General features: G+C 32.9%; 2 protein-coding genes across 2 annotated transcripts; one reads left to right on the top strand and one right to left on the bottom strand.

Annotated features, from left to right (window-relative positions):
• Window positions 1–1,279: 1,279 nt before the first annotated feature.
• LOC107821192 (K(+) efflux antiporter 5) lies at window positions 1,280–10,109 on the bottom strand. Its single transcript, XM_075252002.1, has 20 exons — window positions 9,689–10,109; window positions 9,212–9,255; window positions 8,787–8,854; window positions 8,612–8,696; window positions 8,452–8,513; window positions 8,252–8,327; window positions 8,056–8,130; window positions 6,225–6,296; window positions 6,014–6,097; window positions 5,873–5,941; window positions 5,700–5,777; window positions 5,502–5,590; window positions 5,306–5,402; window positions 3,992–4,045; window positions 3,745–3,840; window positions 2,990–3,178; window positions 2,836–2,913; window positions 1,906–1,950; window positions 1,720–1,815; window positions 1,280–1,612 (listed from the first exon to the last, which is right to left on the bottom strand). The coding sequence occupies exons 1-20, from the start codon at window positions 9,921–9,923 to the stop codon at window positions 1,571–1,573; spliced, it is 1,734 nt and encodes a 577-aa protein (XP_075108103.1). The 5' UTR covers window positions 9,924–10,109; the 3' UTR covers window positions 1,280–1,570.
• A 3,879-nt stretch (window positions 10,110–13,988) lies between these two features.
• On the top strand, window positions 13,989–15,744 carry LOC107790463 (CDGSH iron-sulfur domain-containing protein NEET). Its single transcript, XM_016612389.2, has 2 exons — window positions 13,989–14,299; window positions 15,426–15,744. The coding sequence occupies exons 1-2, from the start codon at window positions 14,106–14,108 to the stop codon at window positions 15,526–15,528; spliced, it is 297 nt and encodes a 98-aa protein (XP_016467875.1). The 5' UTR covers window positions 13,989–14,105; the 3' UTR covers window positions 15,529–15,744.
• Window positions 15,745–24,435: the final 8,691 nt, after the last annotated feature.

Raw genomic sequence — 24,435 nt, 5'->3', positions numbered from 1 at the left:
GTGAATACATGCGCGTACAGCTCGACTACCCTGATTTTAGGCGCTTTTTGTTGCTATATTCATGAATACATGGCGTGAATACATGTGAATATATGCGCGTACAGTTGGACTGCCATGATTTTAGGCGTTTTTTACTGCTGTATTAATGAATACATCAACGCGAATATATGCGCGTACAACTGGACTGCCCTGATTTTAGGCGCTTTTTACTGTTGTATTCATGAATACATGACGCGAATACATGCGCGTACAGCTGGATTGCCCTGATTTTAGGCGCTTTTTACTGTTGTATTCATGAATACAGCAACGTGAATACATGTGAATACACTATCGTAACAACTGAATAGTAGCTATAGGAAGTAATTATTTATATGGTAGTTATAAGAAGTTAATAACACTAAACAATAGTGGTTTATGAAAATTCATCTTTAAACTACGAGTTTGCGTTAACAATTCTTGCGTTCTTTTGCGAATTTGAAATTTGCGAAATAATGAGCACAACAAAGAGTGCTCGGACCATTTCTACACCCATGGGCATGGGAAGCTAAAGTCCCAAAACTGAATATTTCAGGTTTCTAAGATAGCGTTTGGACATAGATTTGATTGAAACTTGGTAAAAAAAATTGAAGTTGCGTTAAAAAATAATTTTTGAAAGTTGAAGTTATGTTTGGACATGCATTTTATTTGAAGAAAAGTTAAAGTTTTGTGAGTGGAATAAAAAGAAATTCACCCAAAACCGTTTTTGGGGAATTTGAAAATTTGTAAAGTTTTTTTCAAATCATTATCATATTTCATAAACAAATAATGTTTTCGAATTATTTTTGAAAAAATGCTTCGCCCCTATGAAAATCCATTACTGTTGCTAGACTAGTACCAACAACTCGAATTACATGGACTTTGAGAAAAGCTCAAAGTGCATTTTTGTTTTTAGAGAACCAACAGTGCTTGTTTTTTCACTTCTCCGGATATTTCTCAACTCGTTTATCTGCATGGGACGTACATGTTCTTTCCTTTTTTCAAAGAGAAGACACTATGTCTCGAAAAGCATTTGTGCCCCTTATCGGTAGTTCTAAGGGTAGTTGCTTAGCAGGTTATCACGTATGTTTTCTAAGATTAGATAGATGCGTCACCCTAGATTTGATCCTTCTTTTATTCCGTGGTGTCTATCTTTTTCTCCTCTATTTCTTAGAAAATACGAGACTCGAGTAATAAGTTAGATTGCAAGGAATTGGAAATTGCTCCTAAATTGAAGCAATCTAAATTTTCGAAGTCCAAAGGATAGAAAACTGGACGGCAGATAATTTCTTTGGCATTCCCTGTAAATGTCAAGGTATATCTCGTTTTTTTCAGATCAAGCTACAATTCTGTGAGACAAAAAAGTGGGAATATGTACAACATCCAAATGCAGAAGAATATTTATGTACAAAACAAATTATCTAACTTCTGCACCCTTGATGAGTTCAGGCTGTGTAATGCACATCGAATTTACTGCCCGCCAAAACTGGGTATTTACAATTCTCTGCCATCTAGCCATTGCTTTTGATCCTACTGGATTTGATCACAGCAAATGTTACAATACTCTATTGTGTGCTTCGATCATTGAAACTTTCTCCTGCAAAAGTAAATTCATCCCATCTACAATTAGCATCAACCTGGAAAATAAAACAGCATTTTCGGCCACCATGTCAATTAGTCCATGATCCCAGTAAGAAAAACTACCTCATCCGGAGTGATATTTTCCACAGGAAACCAGTGCATAAGAACTCCCAGGTGCATGATAGCAGGTATCAACTTGAACAAGACTGGAGTTGTAACCTGCACAAAATTATCAATCATAAACATCAAATAAGAAACAAATAGCATGGGAAGTATATCCTCAAACAATTTGAAGATTTAGAAGCTCACAAGACTTAGAGCAGTTGTTCCGAGCAGAAGAAGATACATCTTTCCCTGTATATGTAAAAGAAACTTAGCTGAATTCAATAGAAGTGATAAAGTGGCGTTTAAGTGGAACAAATGAAGTACTTGGTGAAATTAGAGAATATGGCACAAAGTATCAGTTAAAGCAACCTAATCTAGGAGCCTGCAAGATAAAAATGAATTCAAGAGACTTGTTTCTGAATGCAAAACAAACAGAGTTTCTTTAGGGGCTTTTTTCTTTCTTTCTTTCTTTCTTTCTTTCTTTCTTTCTTTCTTTTTTTAAAAACAATAAAATAAGTAGGAGGTCTTCTAAATTTTCTTGAAAGCTAATCTTCACTGGGAAAAAATGTTAATGGTGGCATTACGTGGAACAGTTACACTTATAACATCTAGACAGCCTGGAAAACTTGGCTCAGGAAAAAAAAGACAAGTGTCTCCTTTTTTTTTAAAATTACAGGTTCATCAAGAAACTAAACTGCCGACTAGAGAGTTGTATATATCTACTATTTAGAAACACAATGACTGACATATTAAAACCTTATAATTCAACTAGGGCAAATGCAAATTACATTATACGTACATGTAAAACACACTGTCATGCAGAGTTGTGATTGAAAACGAAATTAGAGAACCACTTGGTGGCCTTTAACCTTGTATCTGTATATAAATTCAAATTGTGCCATCTTACCTACTTTAAAACAACATAAACACTGGAGCTCATAATCTATCTTCACAAAAGCAAGTGCAATTCCTTAATTTCATAAACTTAAGACATTAAGTGGAAGAGCATGGGGAGATCAGTGTTGCGCTTTGAATGCAAAAAACTTTTTGCCTCCTAAAAGGTATTATGAAGAGGAAGGTCCAAAACTATAAGAAACATAACAGGAGAAAAATAGATAGGTAGGATGAGATCACCTGAACAATATGCAGGTTTGAGGCACGACTCAAGAGCACAAATGCAAATTCTCCAATTTGTGCAAGCAAAAGCCCAACCTGTAAAGTCATTCAAACTCATAAAAGAAAAGGCAATATAATTTTTGTCTAACAAGTGTTTAAATGGGTGACTTACAATAACTGATGTCCTAATGTTATATCCAAAAACCTTTGTAATCATGGTGGCTACAGTAGTCTTAAAAACTATAACCAAGATAACTGATGCTAGCAAGATATCCACATGCGTCCATAGGAACTGTACATGTATCAGCATTCCGATACTAGCGAGAAAGAGAGCTGCAAAGAGATTACGAATTGGTTCCACCTACAAGTAAAATTAAGACACTTCAAAATCACAAAGCATAGTTGGGAAAATTAAAGTAAAAATAGTCTGATGCTTCCAAGTATGCAATCTGTCATTATTGTACAGCAAGAATGGTAAGTAAACAGCTATTTCTGATATTTTCTTTTTCCATATATCCAACAATGAAAAAGAAATACAGCTACTGATGAATAGTAAATTTTCTTACCAAGTAATGAAGGACCTACTCAAGACATTAATGTAAAAACAAGACGGAAGAAGGATAGAACGATGAAAGAGAAAGGGAAGTATATCTGAGATTAGAAATTTTCTAAAATCAGTAGATAAAATATAAATAGAAGAAGATGACCAAATCAGAAATCATTGTGTTAAAAGATGTTGTAAGATGCCAGAATGTTCAAAAAAAATGAGAAAACTCATAGCAACATCTATATACATAAGATTGGTGAGTTGAAATAGAAAATTGAACTTTGAAGTAAGGATGCCTCATAGATTTGTTCATGGTCTACATTCTATTTTATGTCTTAATGAAAGCATGAGCAAAGAAACATCCTATTATAAATCAATACCTGGTCCAAGGTATGTTGTGCAAAGTCTGTTGTGGATATCATAACCCCGGCTACAAATGAACCCAGCTCAAGACTGAGTCCCAGCTTATCACTGCACTGAAGAATCAAAAAGAAATATCTTCAGTATTCTCTGGCACTGCTTACTAGGTAGTCGCGAATTCTTCAGAATGCATTTACAATGTTTCAGGAATAAATATATTATATCCCCATTTTTGGTAAAGAATATTAGGACAGCGTTCCAACTAACCCAAGCAGATAATAAGCAGAATGCCACCACCGCAAGCTGATACAATTCATTGGTCTGAAAATGACAAGGAATTCAGAAAGCAAACAACGTGAAAAGGAAAAACGGCATAAAGCACGAAGCTCAGAAGTGTATAAAAACACATGCAGTAGAGCTGATTCATATAAATTATTTATTGTCAGCATCATATCCTGGCATCAACTGACAAAAGCTGTAGTTTCAAACAATTATGGCCGGTTTGATACTGCGGAATCACCTAAGAAAAGAGTCATGATTTCAAGATTTCATTCCAGCCCCACGATTGTAATGGTCGATTCCAAGGAAATCATGATTCAGGCTTAATTCCATTCTGCCAAAAGCTCATCTTTTTTGTTCCTTAGATTAGGAAAATCATCATTGCATTATTCAGTTAAATTAGGTGGATTCTGACATAAGTTAAATTTGGTAAATCAAGATCAGAACAGTGGTATTGCCCTCTGACGTTCAATAAAGAAAATACAACCTAAAGAAAGAGTTTCATTCTGCTTGATCTCATTCCAGTTAACAGAAAAGGTCTGACAGTTAAAGGAGCAGCTAAAGGATAATATAAACTGCTAAAATCAGCAGCCCTAGTGTTAGATAAATGGCCTTCTGTACTTATTTGGTTGGCTGATGATGATCAAGTTGGTAATGATAAAAGCAAATGGAGCTTGTAATGATTTACTCTGCTGAAACTTTCCCTTATCGATGCACTTTTACTTGATACAAATTCTTTCCCCGCCTACCCATCAGATCCAGTTTACATCTTCAAACATTATAAGTAATAGAAAATCCTACAATGTTGTATTACACTATTACTTTTGTCTTCACGAGGCCTGTGACAAGTTACCTTACATACACAACTACTCCCTTTATCCCAGAAAAAACTTGACCCGCCGTCAATTTGGTTAGTCCCAGATATTTGTCCTATTTGCTTAACTACAAGTTTACCATTCCACTGTAATTGAAACTAATACAGATCTGTACTTTAGACACGATGTGACATCTTTCTGTCCAGCTATTGTAGCTTTCATACTTCAAAATATTAGTTAAACCTTTCTCTACAAGATAGAATAATCTATTTGAACATTCTTTTCTTAATCTCATCGCTAATCAAAGTTGATCAAGATTTTCAGGATAGACACACTTTAAGAAACATGTATTTACAGTCAGTTGTAATAAACCACTCAAACTTTCTCATTGCTCTCCATGCAAGTTAAAGGGACCAACTATTATTGGATGGGGAGAAAGAATGTGGAGCAAAGAATAAATGAAAATATGACTGTGAGAGGTACTCACTTGAGAAGATAACCGTATCATTAACTTCAGAAATCGGGGAACAAATGACCAAGTTACAATTGATGCAACACTGAGGTACATGGACAAGATGAGCAGCCTAGACAGAGCAAACAGTATATTTAGTCTTTCCCTAAGCCTCAAATTGCTGCCAACTCAAACAAAAAATGTAGAAAGAAGCACTCCCATAAGAGCTTACAGTTTTCCCATAGAGATTATTCCATGCAAAAGCCCACTGTTACCTCCAAGAACAGGAAGCAAAGCGAACAATAAACCAACAGCGCAGTCCTGGAGATAAATAAAAAAGAAAAGGACCAACCTTCTTGTAATATGTAGATATGAATAAATGAAATGACCAATAAACAAGTTTCGATGTCTGGTAATACACAGATTTTACCTGAAAAATCAGTGTTCCAATCGTCACTTGACCATGAAGAGCATTGTTGCTGTTTTTCTCAACTAGAAATTTCACCACCTGTTTATTTAAGATGGTTAAAGTACATCATTAATGAGACTTACCTTATTTCAGGACAAGGATAAACTGATAAGAATCATGGTTTTATATTATACCACTGCTGTTGATGACATTGACAGGAAGCAACCAACAAATACTCCCTCTGACAAGTTTGCACCACATAACTGCAGACCAATATAGATTGCATAATTAAGCATCAGTAATTGAAGAAGCAAAATTCAATTCCAGAGCCATACCATTGCAGTTGTGCCACACAGAAACATAAGGATAACAATTTGAAGCAACCCTCCTAGAACAGCAACAGGGCCGACAACTTTTAGCTGCATGATAGTATGTTAGGACACTGCCCCAAGTAAGGAAAGATATATGCTGAAATACCGAGATATTTTCTCAATTTAGTTCTAACAGTTGTATGGAAAAAGCATCACATAGAATGATATAAAGCACCTTTGTCAAGGAAAACTCCAGACCTAAAGCAAATAGAAGAAAGACAACTCCAAACTGAGCAACGGTCTCAACCTGCAATACAATCAACATTGAAACAGATGAGCTTAGGATAGCCCACACAATTACATCATAATTCAATGAGTTCTCAGTCAAGAATATGTTAGTAACTTCAGAGACTTGTATTTATCAAACTCTAGTTATTCAAAAAGGAAAAGGACATAACAACAAAAGAATACACATCTCACAATCCATGCCAAATGTATTAGTCTTTTAAAGTCAAAAGGCTGCAGCATTTTGCTTGAAACGTGCTTAGCCAGATGTAGTCATGTAAACATATAATGTTCCATTTCAGACCAATCTTAGATGCTCTTCTGTTAGAGATATGAATGACAGACACCAACACGATCAACCAGACAACCTTCTATCCAATATAACATAACCAGGTAACAAAAATTCAGTCTTGGATGCATAAGAAATACTAACAGAAAGACCAATAACTTGCACCAACTATGAAAGCATGCAATAACTCCATTCTAGACAACCCTTTGGACGTCTGTTTATCCTACTTTCCACGAACTCCAAAAATCAAAAAGAATATCTGAAAACCTTTCCATTTTTTGCACCTCCGGTTCTGCTATTTTTGCAGTACATGAAATAATGCATTTTATCAGGAGCAACTATTCACAATCGACAGAACGAACATGATTCAATGTTTGCAGAAACATTGTTGCATAAGCTTATTGGATTAATGTCATGTAAACTAGATGAATACAAGGATCATTTCTCCAAGTTGTAGGGCTATTTTTAGTTAACAAGATGAATTGCTCGATACTTGCTAAGATTTGCAAAACTACTTTAAGTCAAATCTGAAGTTTAAGATACCTAAATATGCACCAGTGTAATATAGATTACTAGACGCCCTAACTCGTAAATGCTAGGATATCATATGTGATTCTTAGTCTCTCAGAAAATCTAGATAGGAAGTCAAGCGCTCAATCAGTAAACTCTTCACCAAAATGATTTTCCAAACCCAAACATGATTTTGAAAACATTCATGTCTTTTCATTTGAATCAAGTTCTTTTGTCTCTTTCTTCTCATTTGGGGGGTCTGGGTATCTATGAAAGTCTGGAATATGAAAATCTGAAATGTTTGCTAAACAACGAGCAAATTATGAAGCAGTCGAAATCTTAGAATAACAAGGAAACTAGTACCATCCGGAGAAATACAAAGGCTTCCTGAAATAGCAGGGACACTAGCTTGCTTGTAACAGCAGATGGAGACAAAAATGAAGACGCATATCTACAATTTACAAACCTAAAAAGAGAAGTTTAGTATACTAAAACTGATGGAAATCTCTGTTCTATATTTGAATGATACCAACCTTGGGAATGTAGGAGTAGGTGAATGAACGCAACTCAAGAATATAAAGTGATCAACCATGCATGAGCCAGTTACAAAGAGTATTTGCTTGTTAATTGAAGTGTTAAGCACTCAAGCTGCCAGGATTGCATACTAACTGGCAGCCAACAATGGTATCACATACGACAAGAAATGAGAATTGGTTTGAACAACAAACCACTAAGCATCCCAAAGCAAACGCACAAACAAAAAGAAAGCACCTCTCTTCATCAAATAAAGAAACTGAAGGAAACAAAACTCGTTCTGTTTTTCCGCTTCACACTCATGTACTCTATCTTTGTCCGTTAATATTTTTAGTGTCCATATGGACAAGAATACCAAATTACAAGATTACATTGTTGCTTCATCTATGGTCATTAACGACAAACAAGCAGATATGATTGCTCCTCATAAGCCGTGTGGATTACATACCTGTACCATTTCACTGATGAACTTCAAACCCCCTGGTCCAATTAATGAGCCAGCAAGAAGATAACCAACAATAACCTAACACAGGAAATCATGATTAAACAAGTTGAGTACTTGGGTTTAATAAATATTTAGATTTATAAGCACAAAAGATCATAATCGACCAAGGAAGATTTCACAAGCTTCTCAAAAGACTAACCGGTTGTCCTAAACAAGAAAAGATGATTCCACCAATGGCAGCAGAGACTATAACCACCACCAAGTCTGAGATAAGTCTGCAGAAACACATTTTAGCAAAAACTAAATGTCACTAGCTGTGAAAACTACATAAAGATGAAAATCCCAAAATATCTATGTTTCATCAACGATATTGCCAGAAAGACAAGGATTAACATCAACCTCACATCAACTTGAAGCACTGGATATTTTGATTTCTTATTTGACATGACAAACACATTGTCCTGCCATCAAGCAAAACAGTATAAAAAAGAGCTAGTTAAGCACACGTTACAGATATTGACCAATGTTTTCTATACCAATTCAAGCATACATTTTTTACCTTTTTGTCAATCAATGTAGTTACATCATCAGAACCTTCATTTTCAAGGGAAAAAACATCTTGTAATTTGAATGATCTAGTATCACTGCAAAAAGGACAAATAAATGAATAACTTCAGCAAAGTTCATCCAAAGCCAGGAGATGTGATTTATTTAGTTACAACTTCTTTGCATACTTTGTCTGTTGTGTCTCATTCTTCTTGATCTTCTCGTGGGTAATTTTGGCTACAGTCTCCAACACTCCCTATTAGAAAGAAAGGTAAACTTTTCATAAAAGAGCAAAGAACCACCAGCCGGAACCAAAAGTAAATTGTACTAGTGTCACACTGCGACAAGGTATGTCATAATGTTGGGCCTGTTGGCTCTCTGATTAGGAGATAAACTTTAAAACATAGGACGTTGAAGATTGAATGGATATGCATGTCTTCAAATTTTACACGCTCTGGGCAAAGAAAATACGCACATTGCTCTACCAGCTAAATAAGCAGTTCTTGTGTTGCCTAAGCTTCAACAAATAATCTTCTACTGATCTTAAGATCAGAGGTAACAATTAACATGATCAAAAAGCAAATCAGTGACAAGTATTAGTCGCTTAGCTTACTTTCTCATCAGCCACCGTACTATTAAAGCTGCTCCCATCCGAACCTAATCAAGTGACAAAAGCAACATGATTAATCCAATATTTCATCAGACAAACCACACAAACTGGAATGCATTTTCCTTCAGTTCACATTGGAGAGGTTGTTTATCAATAATCGAGCATAAGACATTAATGCATCATCAAAAGGTGTATAATATATCATTATATGCTATCAATTACCATAACCTCCATCAACCGGGCACAAAAATGGTACCATTAAGAATATTTTTAGATGTACCCTCTTTAGCCACTTAAGCTATAGTAAACTCTAATTACTGAAAGTAAATTTGTCATGAACAGACTGAAACACAGCATCAATTTGTATTCTATTTTCAATACCACACGAAAATAAATCAACTTGAAACCAGTGATTAAAAAAAAATCTGAAGAAAAGAAAAAAAAGGTAAAAAAATAAAGAGAAAAATGGAGAAACCTTACCTTCAGGTTGATCGTTCTCAGAAAATTCTTTCTCGAGGACGCGATCGAACATTTTGGCAATAGTGCCGTCGTTAGAGTCGGGAGCAGAAGAATTAACTAAATTACCGTAAAACCTTTCCCTAATCTCCTTCTCAGATCTAGCCGCTAAGGCCGTCATCCTGCCAAAATAAGCAACCGACAGGAAGAGGAATATCCAGGCTCGAAGCTTCTCTCTTCTCACCAAAACCCTCTCCATTTGCACACTTCGCCGGAAAATAGAGAGAGAAATTTGGAGGAGATTGAGAAGAAGAAGAAGAAGAAGAAGAAGAAGAAGAAGAAGAAGAAAGGGGAAATGGAGACGCAAAAGGGTTTGTTGTTGAACTATCAGTTCCTCAGATCGAAGGCAAAAATTGAAAAGAAGTTAGAGAATAGGGTCTGTTATTTTTTCCAGGGCGGGATCCAAGCCTGACCAATTTATAAAGTTTTAAGGTCTATATCTATTAATTTTAAGATTTTTTTAAAAATATTACGAATTAAAAAATACCTTTAATTATTATATTTACAATATTTTTTTGAAATTATAGTATATAATGTATAATAAAAGAATGTTTAATACATAAAAGCTCTCTCAAACCTGAATCAATTTGCAACTTGCACGCCTGTGAAGTTTCTATTGTCCCTACTTTACATTAGTTTGAGAAAAATAAAATGTAAAATTAAGTTTTCACATTATCTATTGTTACAAAAACTAATTAACACATGGTCACATGTGACCAAACAATTTTTTTTCTCTCCTTATATCTCTCCTTTATTTGTTCTTCTTTCGGTTTAAAATGTTGAACTATCCAAAAATATATATTTTCTGGCCAAGCTTGTCATAAATCATGGCTGGAAAAAATAGATTTCACCAACAACAAAATAACTGCACAAACTTAAAAGATAAAATAATAAAAAAATACATGTCAAAATTTAGAACTATACTTACAAATTACACCATAAATAAATGGATTTCTATGCAGGCTTGTTATATATGTGGTAGGAAAATATGGATTCCAAAAAATATGTGAGTTAAAAGAAAAAATTACCAATGCCATGTGTTGGAATTTAGAGTTGTAACTACTACAGAAAAAATGGAATTCCGGCCAAGCTTGTTGCTTATATGGTTGGACAAAATGAATTTCTCAAAACATGATTTAATTTCAAAAAAATGCCATGTGTTTAAATTTAAAATTATAACTACATCGAAAAAATAGAGTTACTAACAAACAATACAAGTCTGACCGAAAAAGTTGTTCAGAAATTCCCTGGTTTTAAAAGAAAAAAAAAACTACGTAACTAATTTTAAAAATACCACGTATTAAAAAAATATTTAAGTGTTTGGCGCAAAGAACACTCTCATCACTATTTTTGGATGTCACCAAGCTAATAGCGTCGTGCCATGTCAGTGTCACTACAATTATTTAAGCACTTGCTGAATGCCTTTGCCTAATTGGCACGTGGAGGAAGCAGGAGTGACTTAAAACTCCTTAAAACAGAGCCCTCTAATTAATTTGCTTCTTTCCTTTGACTTCCTGCTAGTTTGGAAAACCATCCCATCAAATCCTTAATTAGTTGCAGTCGTAGAAACGTGGTTTATATATCCCATTGTTTTTTTTTCTTCTTTTTGTAGGTAAATAGTGACAACAATAACTTATCACGTTATAATAAATTTTAACACATGTAAGTAGTTCTTACAATATGAGATGGGTAAACTATGTTTTGTTGGATTTTTTTGTTCAAAATTGAGGTGAATGGGAAATTGAGAGAAAAATAAAATTTTGATTTTTTCCTCCTTTACAAAGTAATATTGTCCCATATCGGAGGAGGAAAACTCATTTGTTGAGTATAGATATGATTACACTTCGTCTAACTCTTAAAGAGTTAAAAAAAGGATAAGTTTCGCTTCGCCATCACTATGCGAAATTAAAATTTATCTCTTGCATATTTTAAGATAATGCTAAGTATACTACTAGTATTTGCAGATATATATGTTTAAGAAAGTCAAATATATTTTGAGCTGATCTTGCGATGGTTCCAAACGTATCTCATATCAAAATTTTAGACTTATGTTCGACATACTATTCAATCAAGGTAATGAACTAAAAAGGTCAAGTGCGAATTTCTTGAGTAACTCTGCTCAATGGACACACATAACAAAAAAAATTTCAAACTATTTTTACTCCTATAATTCTTTATAATGGTAGGTAAATCCTTTGATCAATCATTTGTTATAACAATAATCATTATGGCATAGTTCCAAATATTATTGTTATTTTTTTTTGGGAGAATTTGGTTAAGCTATAACAGATGAATGGCATGCACTTAAATGATTTTCTTCTTCATTCCCCTTGTTCTCTTCAATTTGGATTAATTTTTACTTTACAATGGCTTTTGTAACACATACTTTGAGCTAATTAGCTCCATATTGATTTTTTTGACTTACTTTGTAATAAAAATACTATAAAGCAGAAGATAATACTCTAATTGATATACTCAATGAAATAAAAAGATTTAAGTCTTCTTTCACATGCCTATATAATATTGTTAATAGAAAAATAAAGACATTTTCCCCAACAGAAATATGTTTTTCGAAAGTAAAATTAATAAAAATTTACGTAAGATCAATCAACAATATTAATATCTCAAGAATGATTAAATATATTTGCTATATTATCAATTAGGAAGAAAATATTAGAAGAAGTTAACTGTAAAATATAATTAACATCTTTGACTCCAAAGACCATTAATAACGATTCAGCTTTAGGCCCCGTACTCTTTTGAACCACCGGATGATCTTAGCATAGATTTGGTCTATGTATTAGTAGTTGGAAAAAATGTCCTATATAAAAACAAGCCAAATGGGACAAAGAAACACTCAAACCTAATCTGCTCGTAATTTTATGTCTTGTTTCTAAAGTTTTTGTCTTCCCTGTCTAATTCCTTTTCAATCAAAGGTGATTGGGAGTGCTTACTTTTTTGGAGATTTACTTTGTTGCTATCTTTGACAATCCTTGTAACTCGGAGGGGCAATCGGACGAGTCGGGTGAGATATGGTTCGGATCGAAAACATGTAATGAAAAAATGGATAAATTATCCGACTCGATCCATATTTAATACGGATAAAAAACGGGTTAACCGGAGGATGACTTCTAGAATATGATCACTTTTGAAAAAATTCCTAGTCTCCCAAACTTGAGGAACCCCAAATTTGAGGTTTTACAAATGTAAAAGTTAAACCCATTGGTTACCCATAGGTTATCCATTTTCTAAATGGATATTATGATTTTTATCCATATTTGACCTGTTTTTAAAATTTTCATTATTCAACTCATTTTTTAGTGGATAATAAGGGTGGTTAACTGTTTTCTTTTAACCATTTTGCCACCACTTCTTGTAACAGCAAATTGTCAAGTAAATTTAAACGGTCATACTTCAAAGTAATTGACAAAGTGGTAGAGGTTTAGTACTTGATTGTCAAACTAAAGTAAACGCCCCTCTGAAGTATGACAAAAATGAACAAGGTTTTCTCAAAAAAGTGTAAATCTTTTGCTTTCATTTCACTTGTGTCAAAACTAATTTGAACACTCTTGTTGCTTAAAATTCTGTATACCCTTTAAAAAGGGTTTCCGTGTAAACTTGTAAAGTATCAACAGTAGGCTTATCTTCCATCTTGCTTTACATTTCAACCAAAAAGGATGAAGTTTAACTATTGCACGTAATAACACTCTCTTGCCAAATAAGAGGAAAAGAGGTTCATTTACATTCCAGCGAAGATAAGTATACCACGCATCTTTCCTTCCCCTCCCACCTTAGAACCATATATAGTGCCAAAAAGTTAGTATTATATAATTAGTTTTTGAGATAATATTAGATAGCTTTCATTCAAATTTGCAACACTCACATCACTTGTGGCTCAAATTAGTAGCCGGCCTAAAATTTGGTGTCCGACAATTGTCATAATTATATTTGAACGTGATTTTATTATTAATAACAATTCATACGTTATAATTCAATGTATAAATAGTCCCTAAATCAAACGACCCTAATAACAAGAGTATTATTTTTAAAATTTTGTCAATGTGGACATGTTAAAAAGGTAATAGAAGCAAGAAATTATTTTGGTGAGATTGAAAATTTTACAAAGCAAATTTCCATTTTAATTTCGGTATTCTCCCTTCAATAGAAATCACAAAATTTGGACGTAAAAGAAGGACGTGGATATGGTAAGTTCCACTCGATTTATGAACATCACAAAGAGGACTGTGGTCGCCGCACGTTTGTCACCCCCTTCACCCTTTCTCTTCTCTTTATACTTCATATATATACTTTCGTTCTGATTTTCACCAACCTGAAACCACAGAGCGCCCCCGAGAAAAAAAAATAAAACCAAAAATTGACAATGGCGTCGGCTATAAGCATGATTCAAGCTGGGTTCTCATGCGGCGGCGCATTATCTTCGTTTACGGCGAGGCCCAGGCGGATGGTGGTGGTTCGGGCTGAAGCTATAAACCCAGATATTAAGAAGGACGAAGCCAAAGTGGTGGATTCTGTTGTTGTCACTGAACTCTCTAAGCCTCTTACTGCTTACTGCAGGTTCTTCTATTAATTTATATATATATATATATATATATATATATATATATATATATATATATATATATATATATATTCATTCTTGTTTATGTTATTATTGTTATATTTATACTTATAAAGAGTCAAAGCCCTTTCACTTTTTGTACTGTGGAAACAAAATTGTCAGCAGCCTGCAATATTTTAATATTCCAGTAAAAGTTAGCTGAAGCACTAGGGATTTAAATAATCTGTTGACAAGTGAATACATATATCGCTGCGCACAGGGACAAGGCACAAAGAGGGATGGGTCAATCGACAATGTTTTACGGCCTTTTATTTCCAATAATAACCTTTTCATTTTTCTTCAATCTTATTTTATTTGAAAATTCCTTTTGTAATGGCGGCTCTTGTACATTGATAGGAACAGGAATTTGTTCATTTTAGTTTCTGATACTACCTGCACAAATTATGCAGTAATTCTCACTGTAATTTACTAGTTGTATTACGTTAATTGTGTTTAATCACATATGAAATGCCATATAGAGATTATATGAAGTGATAAAATATAACCCAAAGATATTATTGAAAAATTATTTTGTCCAATTTAAAAACCAAACGCATGTTCTAAATTGTATACCCTATATCTAGATTTTAATCAACTAAAGATTCGTGTGACGAACACAAAGTTATGGATAATTTGTCCGAGAACCAAATAAACGTGAGTTTCTTCAACTTTTGACTTGGGATTAGTCAGTGCTTTCAATGGGGAGAGAGGGATAAAACTTGGCGAGCGTCACGAGTTCGAGTTAAGTTCAATGTGAGTTTCTCTAGTTGGATTTGTTTCACCGCCTTCATTGATTGAGAATGGATAAGAGGTTCATGTGAGTGACGTGATGCTGAAAGAAGGCCTTCTCTCCCTACTCCCTCTCCTTTTTCCCTTTAATTGGTTAGAGAACAGGATATAGAAGCACCACTTATTATCTACATGATAACAGTAACTGATCATTGAACTGGAAAACAAAGCCATAGTTTTCCCCCTTTTTATTATTGTGCAGATTTCCTTGCTAGAATCTTGGAATAGAATAACGCTTGGAACTGAATTGAATTTAGTTGGTAGTTTTAGTAAGTGGCTGATTTTTGGGTGCAGGTGTTGGAGGTCTGGGACTTTTCCTCTATGTGATGGAAGCCACGTGAAGCACAATAAGGCGACTGGAGATAACGTTGGACCCCTGCTTCTGAAGAAGCAGTAAGTCAGTAAATGGTTGCGGTATCATGTTAGTCTGTAGATTTTGAAAACTCATGAAGCCTGTTTCCCTAAGTATTTTGACTTCTGTCTAACATTTGTTTGAAGTGAGATGTTCTTTCCAGGTGAATGTTCCTTAGTATAAGACAGCAGTAATTTTTCTCACGGTTGAACTTGATCTCATTGTGGTTTCAACTATGCTATATAATAGAAACTTATCCAATCTCATGAAACGTTAATATTATTTCCATACAGGGTTAGATGAGACTGACAACTTAACAAGCCATATCATTCGAAAATAGTTATTGGTTTAGCTGATATAATTAATCTAATATAGTTGTACCAAGATGTTTCACAATCTCTTATGGCTGTTACTAGCTGCTGTTTAGGTTGGGCTTCCTTGTCTAAACCAAAAAGCCTTGAGCCATTCTATCGAGTGGTTCTTTTGATCGTTTAAGACTTTGGTAAACTGAAGTCTTAGCTTTTGACACCAAGTTTCTGGTATGGCTAGAATGCGGTGCTTCCGGTAACAGTTTGACAGCTTACACTTTGATTAGATGAGTGGGTAAAGTGATTTGAACGTTCATATTACAATCTACTCTTTGATATTTAGTCGTTCTATAGTAACCTTTCATTTGCCTTGAACATCAGCTATTCATCGATTTATGGCTAATATGCTTCATCAGTTTCTTCAAAAGATTGTGCTCATGGGATAATGTTCTTTAGTTGAGGGACATTTTGGTATAAACTGAATCCCTTCTCTTCAAATCACAGCATCTGATCCTGGAAATAAAGAGTAGACATGAAAGGAAAGATGTGTAGTTTGACTAATCTACCTTTTGTGGTACTACTATTCCTAAATTAGATATGGGCAAAGGAGAGCCTACTATTTACTATTTAGCATTCACTAGTCATCTTGGTTCATGTGGATTGTGGAATAGGAAAGGCAGGTGAATGTACACTCTCTGAGGTCTTGCACTTAATACGGCTTACCAACTCGGTTGTGATAACTTCTTTAGTTTTTTCAGCACAATCTTCTTTAGTATTTTGACCAGCTTTGTATTTTAGAGATGTGTAAAAAACAATAGATCAGAAGTAGAACACATCATACAATCATAAAACTTCCCTCTTATCCCAGTCAAATGGGACGAGAGTTTTGATGATTTTTTGTTCTATGCTACCTTGGCTTTCTTGGCTTATAAAACAACAAAACTTAACTTCCGTTTTGGCCATAGATTTTGGCATTCTTTTTCAAAAAAAAAAAAAAAGGTTTAAAAACAATGTTTATTCATGGAATATGATTTTGAAAAAAAAAACTGATTTTTTTTTATCAACTTCTCAAAAATTGGTTTAAGATAATTTTTGGGTGAAATTTTCTTCCACTCACAAAACTTCAAGTTTTTCTAAATAAAATGCATGTCCAAATACAACTTTAACTTCCAAAATTATTTTTCAACATAAATTAAAAAAAAAAAATTAATTTCAACCAAATTTATTTTCAAACACTACCTTAATTAAACTTTTGAAAAAAAATCTATTGACAGAGCTTGGAACGAAGTGCCAGAATTCTGTATATGAAACAAAACTGCAACTTTAAAAAAATAAAGTTATCTTTCATCTATTATTCCAAGTGTCAATAGATAAGGGCCACAGGATTATAGAACTATAGGGTATCATGAAGGCACTATGTTCTGCTTGTGATATGAAACAATACAAAGTTCAAATTACCTAAAGCAAACATTTAATAGCAATATATTATATATTTGTCAATCTTATTCTTTATCACCTTAAACATAAAATATTTCATTTAATCAATATTCCACTAATTGAAACAGTGTAATAAATGACTTCTTGTTCTTTTTTTTAAAATTAAATATTTTACGACAAATTAAATCTATTAAAGAGATTAATCTATATTATTATAAAAGCATGAATACAATGTCGGTTTACAAAAATAACCTTATAATTTTAAGCATAATAACTCATAATAAAAGGACATGATCGAAATTCTAGATATTAGCCTTATAATCCTATTAGTTTTAGGACATAATACTACACGTTAGAAATCCTACATAATTACCTTTAGGAATCCTATTAGTATAATTATTTTCGGGTTGTCTAATCCATATAAAATTGAACAAGTAAATATATTTAGTCATGTAATCATATTACTTTTAGGATATACATCTTAAAAATTTCTATTACCAATTTAATTTGAAAACGTATTATAATGTCCTATTACTAATTTAATTTGAGAATGTATTATATTGTCCAAATTCATTTAGAAAAATGAGAGCATATATTATTATAAACGCATAAATACAATATTAATATATCAAAATTGCCCTAAAATATTAAACGGAAGAACTCATAGGGAAATAACATAACTGTAATAACCTATTTTTTGGACTACAATATCTTCTATGCTAATTTTTAATAATTAAAATTAATAAAATTTTGTCTATTAAATTCTTATTTAAAATATGTATGAAGGTTTAATAAAATTATTTTCATAAGAATCCTCCGTATTGGCAATACATTACCACTACATAATGTCCAATAAGAAGAAAAAATAAAAGTAATATTAAATAGAATGCATAAAGAGTTAAAATTGAAAGAAAAAAATATCCCCACAATAATATATTTTTACATTATATTTGAATTATTTTTCTACTCAAATAATATTTTTTTAATCATTTTTTTGTGTAATATTAAAAAATACCCAATTATTAAACAACAAATAAGAAAATATTTAAGAATATAAATTTGTGACAAAGAGAAAAAAAAATGGTTGGTAAGAGTCAATACCACTAATGATTCTACAAACATAAAGATCTAAAAGTGAAATGTCATTTCAATCTTTTACTCTTTGAAAATAAAATTTATGGTGGATAGTATTATAATTAAGATTAAATATTCAAAACAAGAGATGAACTAATATTAAGATTTGAATCAACATAGAATAAATTATTTTTATGTTAAAACTAAATAATTAAATCTTTTAATTAATTATTTAGCAAGAGAATCCAATTCAATTATTTTTTAAATTCATCATATGAGTAAAATTCTTATTCAAGCTAAAAATAAATCTCAGAGTACATAAATTTATTCCATAAAAAGAGCGCTAGAACACAAAGTAAAAATGTTAGTATATTATTAAGAATCAAAATGTTTTACGAGTGTTTGAGGAAGCACAATCAAATCTAAATCCTAAACAAGAACAAGTTTTCAAGACTATATTATAAAGAGTCAACTCTGGTATAACAGGATTATTCTTTGTAGATGCCTCCGGCGGAATCGAAATAATATTTCTATGTCATGCATTACTTGCAAATGTCATATCAAGAGGCATGACATTGTTAGCAATAATAGCAAATGGTGTACAAACAACGATTTTATTGTGAGACCACCCACTTTAGATTTGATATACCTCTTCAAACAACTTAAATAACCATCACAGATATATCAAAGCAGAGCAATGGTGCTAAATTTATAAGGAAAAAAAATTGATAACATAGGATGAAGCACTTATGGCTAAGTGTCAAACTATCGAAATAATTTTTCGGAGTTCTAGAGATATATTGGATATTAATAAACCGTTTGGTGAAAAATTAATAGTTTGGGAGGTGATTTCTATCAAGTACTACCAGTAGTTCCAAAATCGACAAAAGCAGAGCTGTAAAAGCTAGCTTACCAAAGTTATACTTCTGGCCTCAACGAAAAAGATTCAACTGATAAGAAATATAAAGTAAGAACAGATCCAATATTCAGTGTCTTCTTGCTTCGTGTCGGAAACGAAGAAGAGCATCCAATAAAAGATGATTTGATTCTTCTCGAACACTTGGTTATCAATCCCAATGGTAATAGTAGTGCATTTAATAATAGAAATATTTCTATCATTAGATTAAAACGCAATTTGTGCAAATCGCATGATAGAATTAAAAACATATCTTAGCTAGCAAAAATTAATATGTTGATCAACTAAATAAAAGGTTGATTGCAAAATTTTATAGTAAAAATAAAATATTTTTCAGTGTTTGACTCAGCAGAAAATGATACTAATAATTACTACCAAGAAGAATACTTAAATACTTTAATACCAAATGGCCTTCTACCATACATGTTTGTTGTCAAGTTTCTTATTTCTTACTTATGTTAGTGTCACCGTATATATAGTAGACTAAGTTAAAATTGATCTTTCATTGTATATAGGTTAATTTTGAAGAAAAATATGTCTGTTATGCTGCTGAAAAACTTAGATATGCCGAATAGCTTATGTAATAGCACACGGACGGTATATAAAAGTTTTGACAATAACTCCATACATGCAAAAATTATGATACTGGTTAATGTGCTTTAAGTATATTTTTATCCTTGAATTCAACTTTCGTCTTTCGAAACTAAGGAATATCCTTTTAAATTTATGTGAAAATAATTTTTAGTATGTTTATGTTTTGCAAATATAATAAATAAAGTATAAGGACAAACATTCTAAATATTGGACTATATTTACCGCAATATATTTTCTTGTACGAACAACTGTCTGTTGCACTTTCAAGAGGGATATAAAGATCGACAACAAGAGTTCTGGTTAAGGCATAGCAACCAACACATTAGGAGGAAACATACACAAAATAATATTGTCCACAAAGAAGTGTTCGCTAAGATACCATCACATTAAATACTTTTAAACTATAATATATAATTATCTAACTAACATGACAAAATTGATCATTTGTGTAAATTTTGATGATGTCCTTTTATTTTAAATTCATGTATTATGCTAATGTAATAATATTTTTCGGCATTTAGATGATTGTTGTAATATTATACATAAAATTTCTCTCATTAATTAAATTTTATTATTCCTTCATATAAATAAATATTTAAATCATCACGTGTCATTATTAACGTGCAACGCACGTTCATAGATACTAGTATTTCTGATAAAAGGGAATAGTAAATGGTATAATAATAAGAGTAGTTATTTTTAATTTTCACAAAACGTATTGAAGCCAGGGGCGGATCTATGCGTAAGGGATGGGGTGGTACGCCACCCGCAAACTTTGGCCGAGACTATGCAGTAGTATATTGTGATGACCCAAAATGTTATCTTTAAATTTAATAATTAATTCTGTATTCTAAGACCTCGAAAAGAACTATTTATCATTCCTTGACTTGCGTGCGTAGTCCGTATAATTTTTCGGAAAGTTTTCAGGTGAATAATGGATTAAAATGTGAATTAGAGGTTTAAAACTCAATTGAGTTGACTTTGGTCAACATTTTGAGTAAACGGACTCGGATCAGTGTTTTAACAGTTCCGGTAGGTCCGTATCGTGATTTGAGACTTGGGCGTATGCCCGAAATCAAATTCTGAGGTCCTTAGTCCGAGATACGGAATTTTGATGAAAAGAATAAAAAATTTAAGTTTAAATAGTGACCGGATGTCGAATTATGTGCAAACGACCCCGTAATAAAGTTTTGATGATTCCAACAGCTCCGTATGGTAATTTTGGACTTAGGCTTGAAATGGCTAAAATAGGAATTTAAAGTTTGAAAGTGTGACCGGGGAGTTGACTTTTTGATATTGGGATCAGAATCTAGTTCTGAAAATTTTTACAACTCTGTTATGTCATTTATGACTTGGGTGCAAAATTTGAGGTCAATCGGGCTTGATTTGATAGGTTTCGTCATCGAATGTAGAAGTTGGAGATTCTAAGTTTCATTAAGCTTGAATTGGAGCATGATTCATGATTTTAGCATTGTTTGATGTGATTTGAGGTTTCAAATAAGTTCGTATGATGTTTTAGGACTTATTGGTGTATTGGCTTGAGGTCCCGAGGGCCTCGGGTGAGTTTCAGATGGTTAACGGATCAAAAGTGGGACTTAGCTGCTACAAAAGCTGCTGCAATTTTTCTGCTAGAAATGCTATCAAAATCGGGCTGCCTGCCAAAATCGAACTCCCTGACAAAATTGAGCTCCCTGACAAAATCGAGCTCCGTGACAAAATCGAGCTCCCTGTCAAAATCGGACTCCCTGACAAATCGAGCTCCCTGACAAATCGAGCTCCCTGACAAAATCGAGCTCCCTGACAAATCGAGCTCCCTTACAAAATTGAGCTCTCTGACAAATCGAGCTCCCTCAAAAAATCGAGCTCCCTGAAAAAATTGAGCTCCCTCACAAAATCGAGCTCCCTGAAAAAATCGAGCTCCCTGACAAAATCGAGTTCCTTATCAAAATCGGACTCCCTGACAAAATCGATCTCCCTGACAAATCGAGCTCCCTTACAAAATCGAGCTCCTTGACAAATCTGTAAGTTATAAAAACAGGGGACTTCGTCCCATTTGCCTTTTTGACGAATTGGAGCTTGAGGAGAGACGATTTTGATATATTTTCAAGGAAAAATATTTGGGTAAGTGATTCTAACTCAGATTTGGTCAATATACACGAACATATTATTGTTTTCACCATTTAATTAGTGTTTTGAGATTGAAATTTGGAAAATTTTAGAAATCTCATAAAAACAAATTTTTGAGATTTCGGTGTCTATCTGGAGTCGGATTTGAGTGAAACTAGTATGGTTGGACTCGTAATTAAATGTGTTGTCGGATTTTATAAGTTTCACTAGATTCCGAGATGTGGGCCCACGGCCAATTTTTGAGCTAATTTCGGATTTCATTGAAAAATGTAATATTTTCTTATGAAATTGATTTCTATAATTTTTGTTGACTGTATCAAATTAATTATGACTAGATACGAGTCGACCGGAGTCGAAAAATCGAGAAAAAAGTATAATACTTGGTTAAATTGGAGCAAGTCAAGGTAAGTGACTTATCTAACCTTGTGTGGGTTGGGTGGGGGAAATTTTCCCTAGAATTGATATTGATGTGATTATTGAAATGTGTTGAAAGTCATGTACACGAGGTGACGAGTGTGTACACGGGCTAAATATGAAAGATTATATTTTTAAATTGTGTAGATCACTATTGCGAATTTATTAAATTATTTTATCTTGTTATATTCTTCATCATTGGTCTGAGATATATACTTTAAATTGTTTGACCTTTTCCTGCTAATTGTTATATCTGTTTAGTTGAAACTTGATTTCTTTTACTCTGTGCATTATTTGAAGGGTAATTTTCTTTAAATTAAACATTATTAATATGAAGTATTTGACATTTTTAAATTTGAAATTGAATGCAACGTATTAAAGATTTTTAAATATTATTTTCCTGAATTATTTATTCTTGAATATGTTTTGTAAGATTTTTGTGGAAAAATATTATTGATGATTTATTTTGGCATGAACCGTGAGCTCTTTATTGTGGAAAAATATTGTTGTTGAATTATTTTGACAAGATAAATTATTTGAGCACTTGAGGTGCAAATTGTGATATATTGTGATATTGATACGCATGCGGTGGTATAAGGTCTGGGTATTGAAATGCATGCGGTGAGATAAGGGTGACTTGATACGCGTGGCTAGTAGGGAAAACTACTAGAAGTCATGCAGTGTGATAAGGATGGCTAAAACGCGGGATGCTATTTCGGAAAAAATATTTTCTTTAAAATAAATTGTGAAGGCTCCCGCGATGAGATAAGAAAATGTGATATTGTAAATTTATTTATGATTTGGGACTACGAGGCGGTACCTCGGGAGTGCCCTTGTTGATATTGATTTATGGCCGCAGTTGCCTTGATTATTTGTTGTGATTTTCTTAATGTTGAAAGGAAATTCTATTTTGTTTCCACGAGATATCATTTGCCATTATTTTGCGTAATTAAATGGTGACATACTACTTGATTCATTTCCAATGTCATTTTATTTTACTATATTGTTAAACATTTTACCATGCCATTATTATATTTCAGTATGGCTTCACTTGACCTCGTCACTACTCTATCGAGGTTAGGCTTGGCACTTACTGGGTACCGTTGTGGTGTACTCATACTACGCTTCTGCACATCTTTTTGTGCAGATCCAGGTATATCTTACCAGCCTAGACGTCAGTGAGTTACCTGCGCACGGAGACTTCGAGGTATATCTACCAGCGTCCGCAGACTCCGAAGTCCCCTTCTATCATTTTATTTTGCTTCCTTATATTTTATTTAGACCTTGATATATAGAGACATTGAGAATAATTTCTTAGAAGCTTGTGATTTATTTCTACCGAGTTTTGGGAGTTGAAATTATTTGAACTGTAGTTTATTTATTTTAGATATTTATTATTATTCCGCATTGTTAGGCTTACCTAGTTTTAGAGACTAGCTGCCATCACGACATCCTACGGAGGGAATTTGGGGTCGTGACATATATATAGATACATGTATATATTTAGTTTGTCTTAAAATTTCTTTTCTCCTTTTTTTTACTTTAAAAATTAAATATACAATATAAAAAAAATCTTTCACAAATCTATTTTTTCCTCGTAAAATTTTTTTTTTCACTATTGCGCTTTCCCAACTCCTCCATGATTTATGAACAGATGATAAAAAAATTAATTTTTTTTCTCCAGGAGCACAACTCTGGTAAATCTATTTGCAGAAACCAAAAAATATAAATAAAAATTCTTGAATAAGTTACAGTTCTAATTAAAGATGAAAGTTTATTTTGTTATCAAAATGCTCTCAAGTAGGACAATAATATCGAGCGAGCTTAAGTTTTATAAAAAATCGTAAATTGAATAATATTTGTAAACTGTTTTTATATTTAGACTTATTAGTATAAGTTTTTGCCTTGAGTATCCAAATATAAATCGATAACGAGCCTTTTTTTCTTGTACAAAATGCACACTCCAGTTGAATTTTATGCTTTTTTCCAGTTATTATAAGAATTACATATTTTTTTGCTCGATCAATTTGTCTATATTAACCTTAAAGATAAATAATCCGAACCGAAATCCAAATAAACTAA

This window comes from Nicotiana tabacum, chromosome 4 (genome assembly GCF_000715075.1).
Source record: "Nicotiana tabacum cultivar K326 chromosome 4, ASM71507v2, whole genome shotgun sequence".
NCBI classification, from domain to species: Eukaryota; Viridiplantae; Streptophyta; class Magnoliopsida; order Solanales; family Solanaceae; genus Nicotiana; species Nicotiana tabacum.
The sequence above is the reverse complement of the archived record's forward strand: the minus strand, read 5'-3'. Positions and strand labels throughout refer to the sequence as shown.

Excerpts from the sequence above, each read along its gene's own strand:
- LOC107790463 (XM_016612389.2), top strand. The coding sequence starts at position 14,106 with ATGGCGTCGGCTATAAGCATGATTCAAGCTGGGTTCTCATGCGGCGGC. Across the intron at positions 14,300-15,425 it reads CCTCTTACTGCTTACTGCAG|GTGTTGGAGGTCTGGGACTT; the intron begins GTTCTTCTATTA and ends TTTTGGGTGCAG.
- LOC107821192 (XM_075252002.1), bottom strand. The coding sequence starts at position 9,923 with ATGGAGAGGGTTTTGGTGAGAAGAGAGAAGCTTCGAGCCTGGATATTC. Across the intron at positions 6,297-8,055 it reads TCATCAGTGAAATGGTACAG|GTTGAGACCGTTGCTCAGTT; the intron begins GTATGTAATCCA and ends ATTGTATTGCAG. Across the intron at positions 5,942-6,013 it reads TGTGTGGCACAACTGCAATG|TTATGTGGTGCAAACTTGTC; the intron begins GTATGGCTCTGG and ends ATTGGTCTGCAG.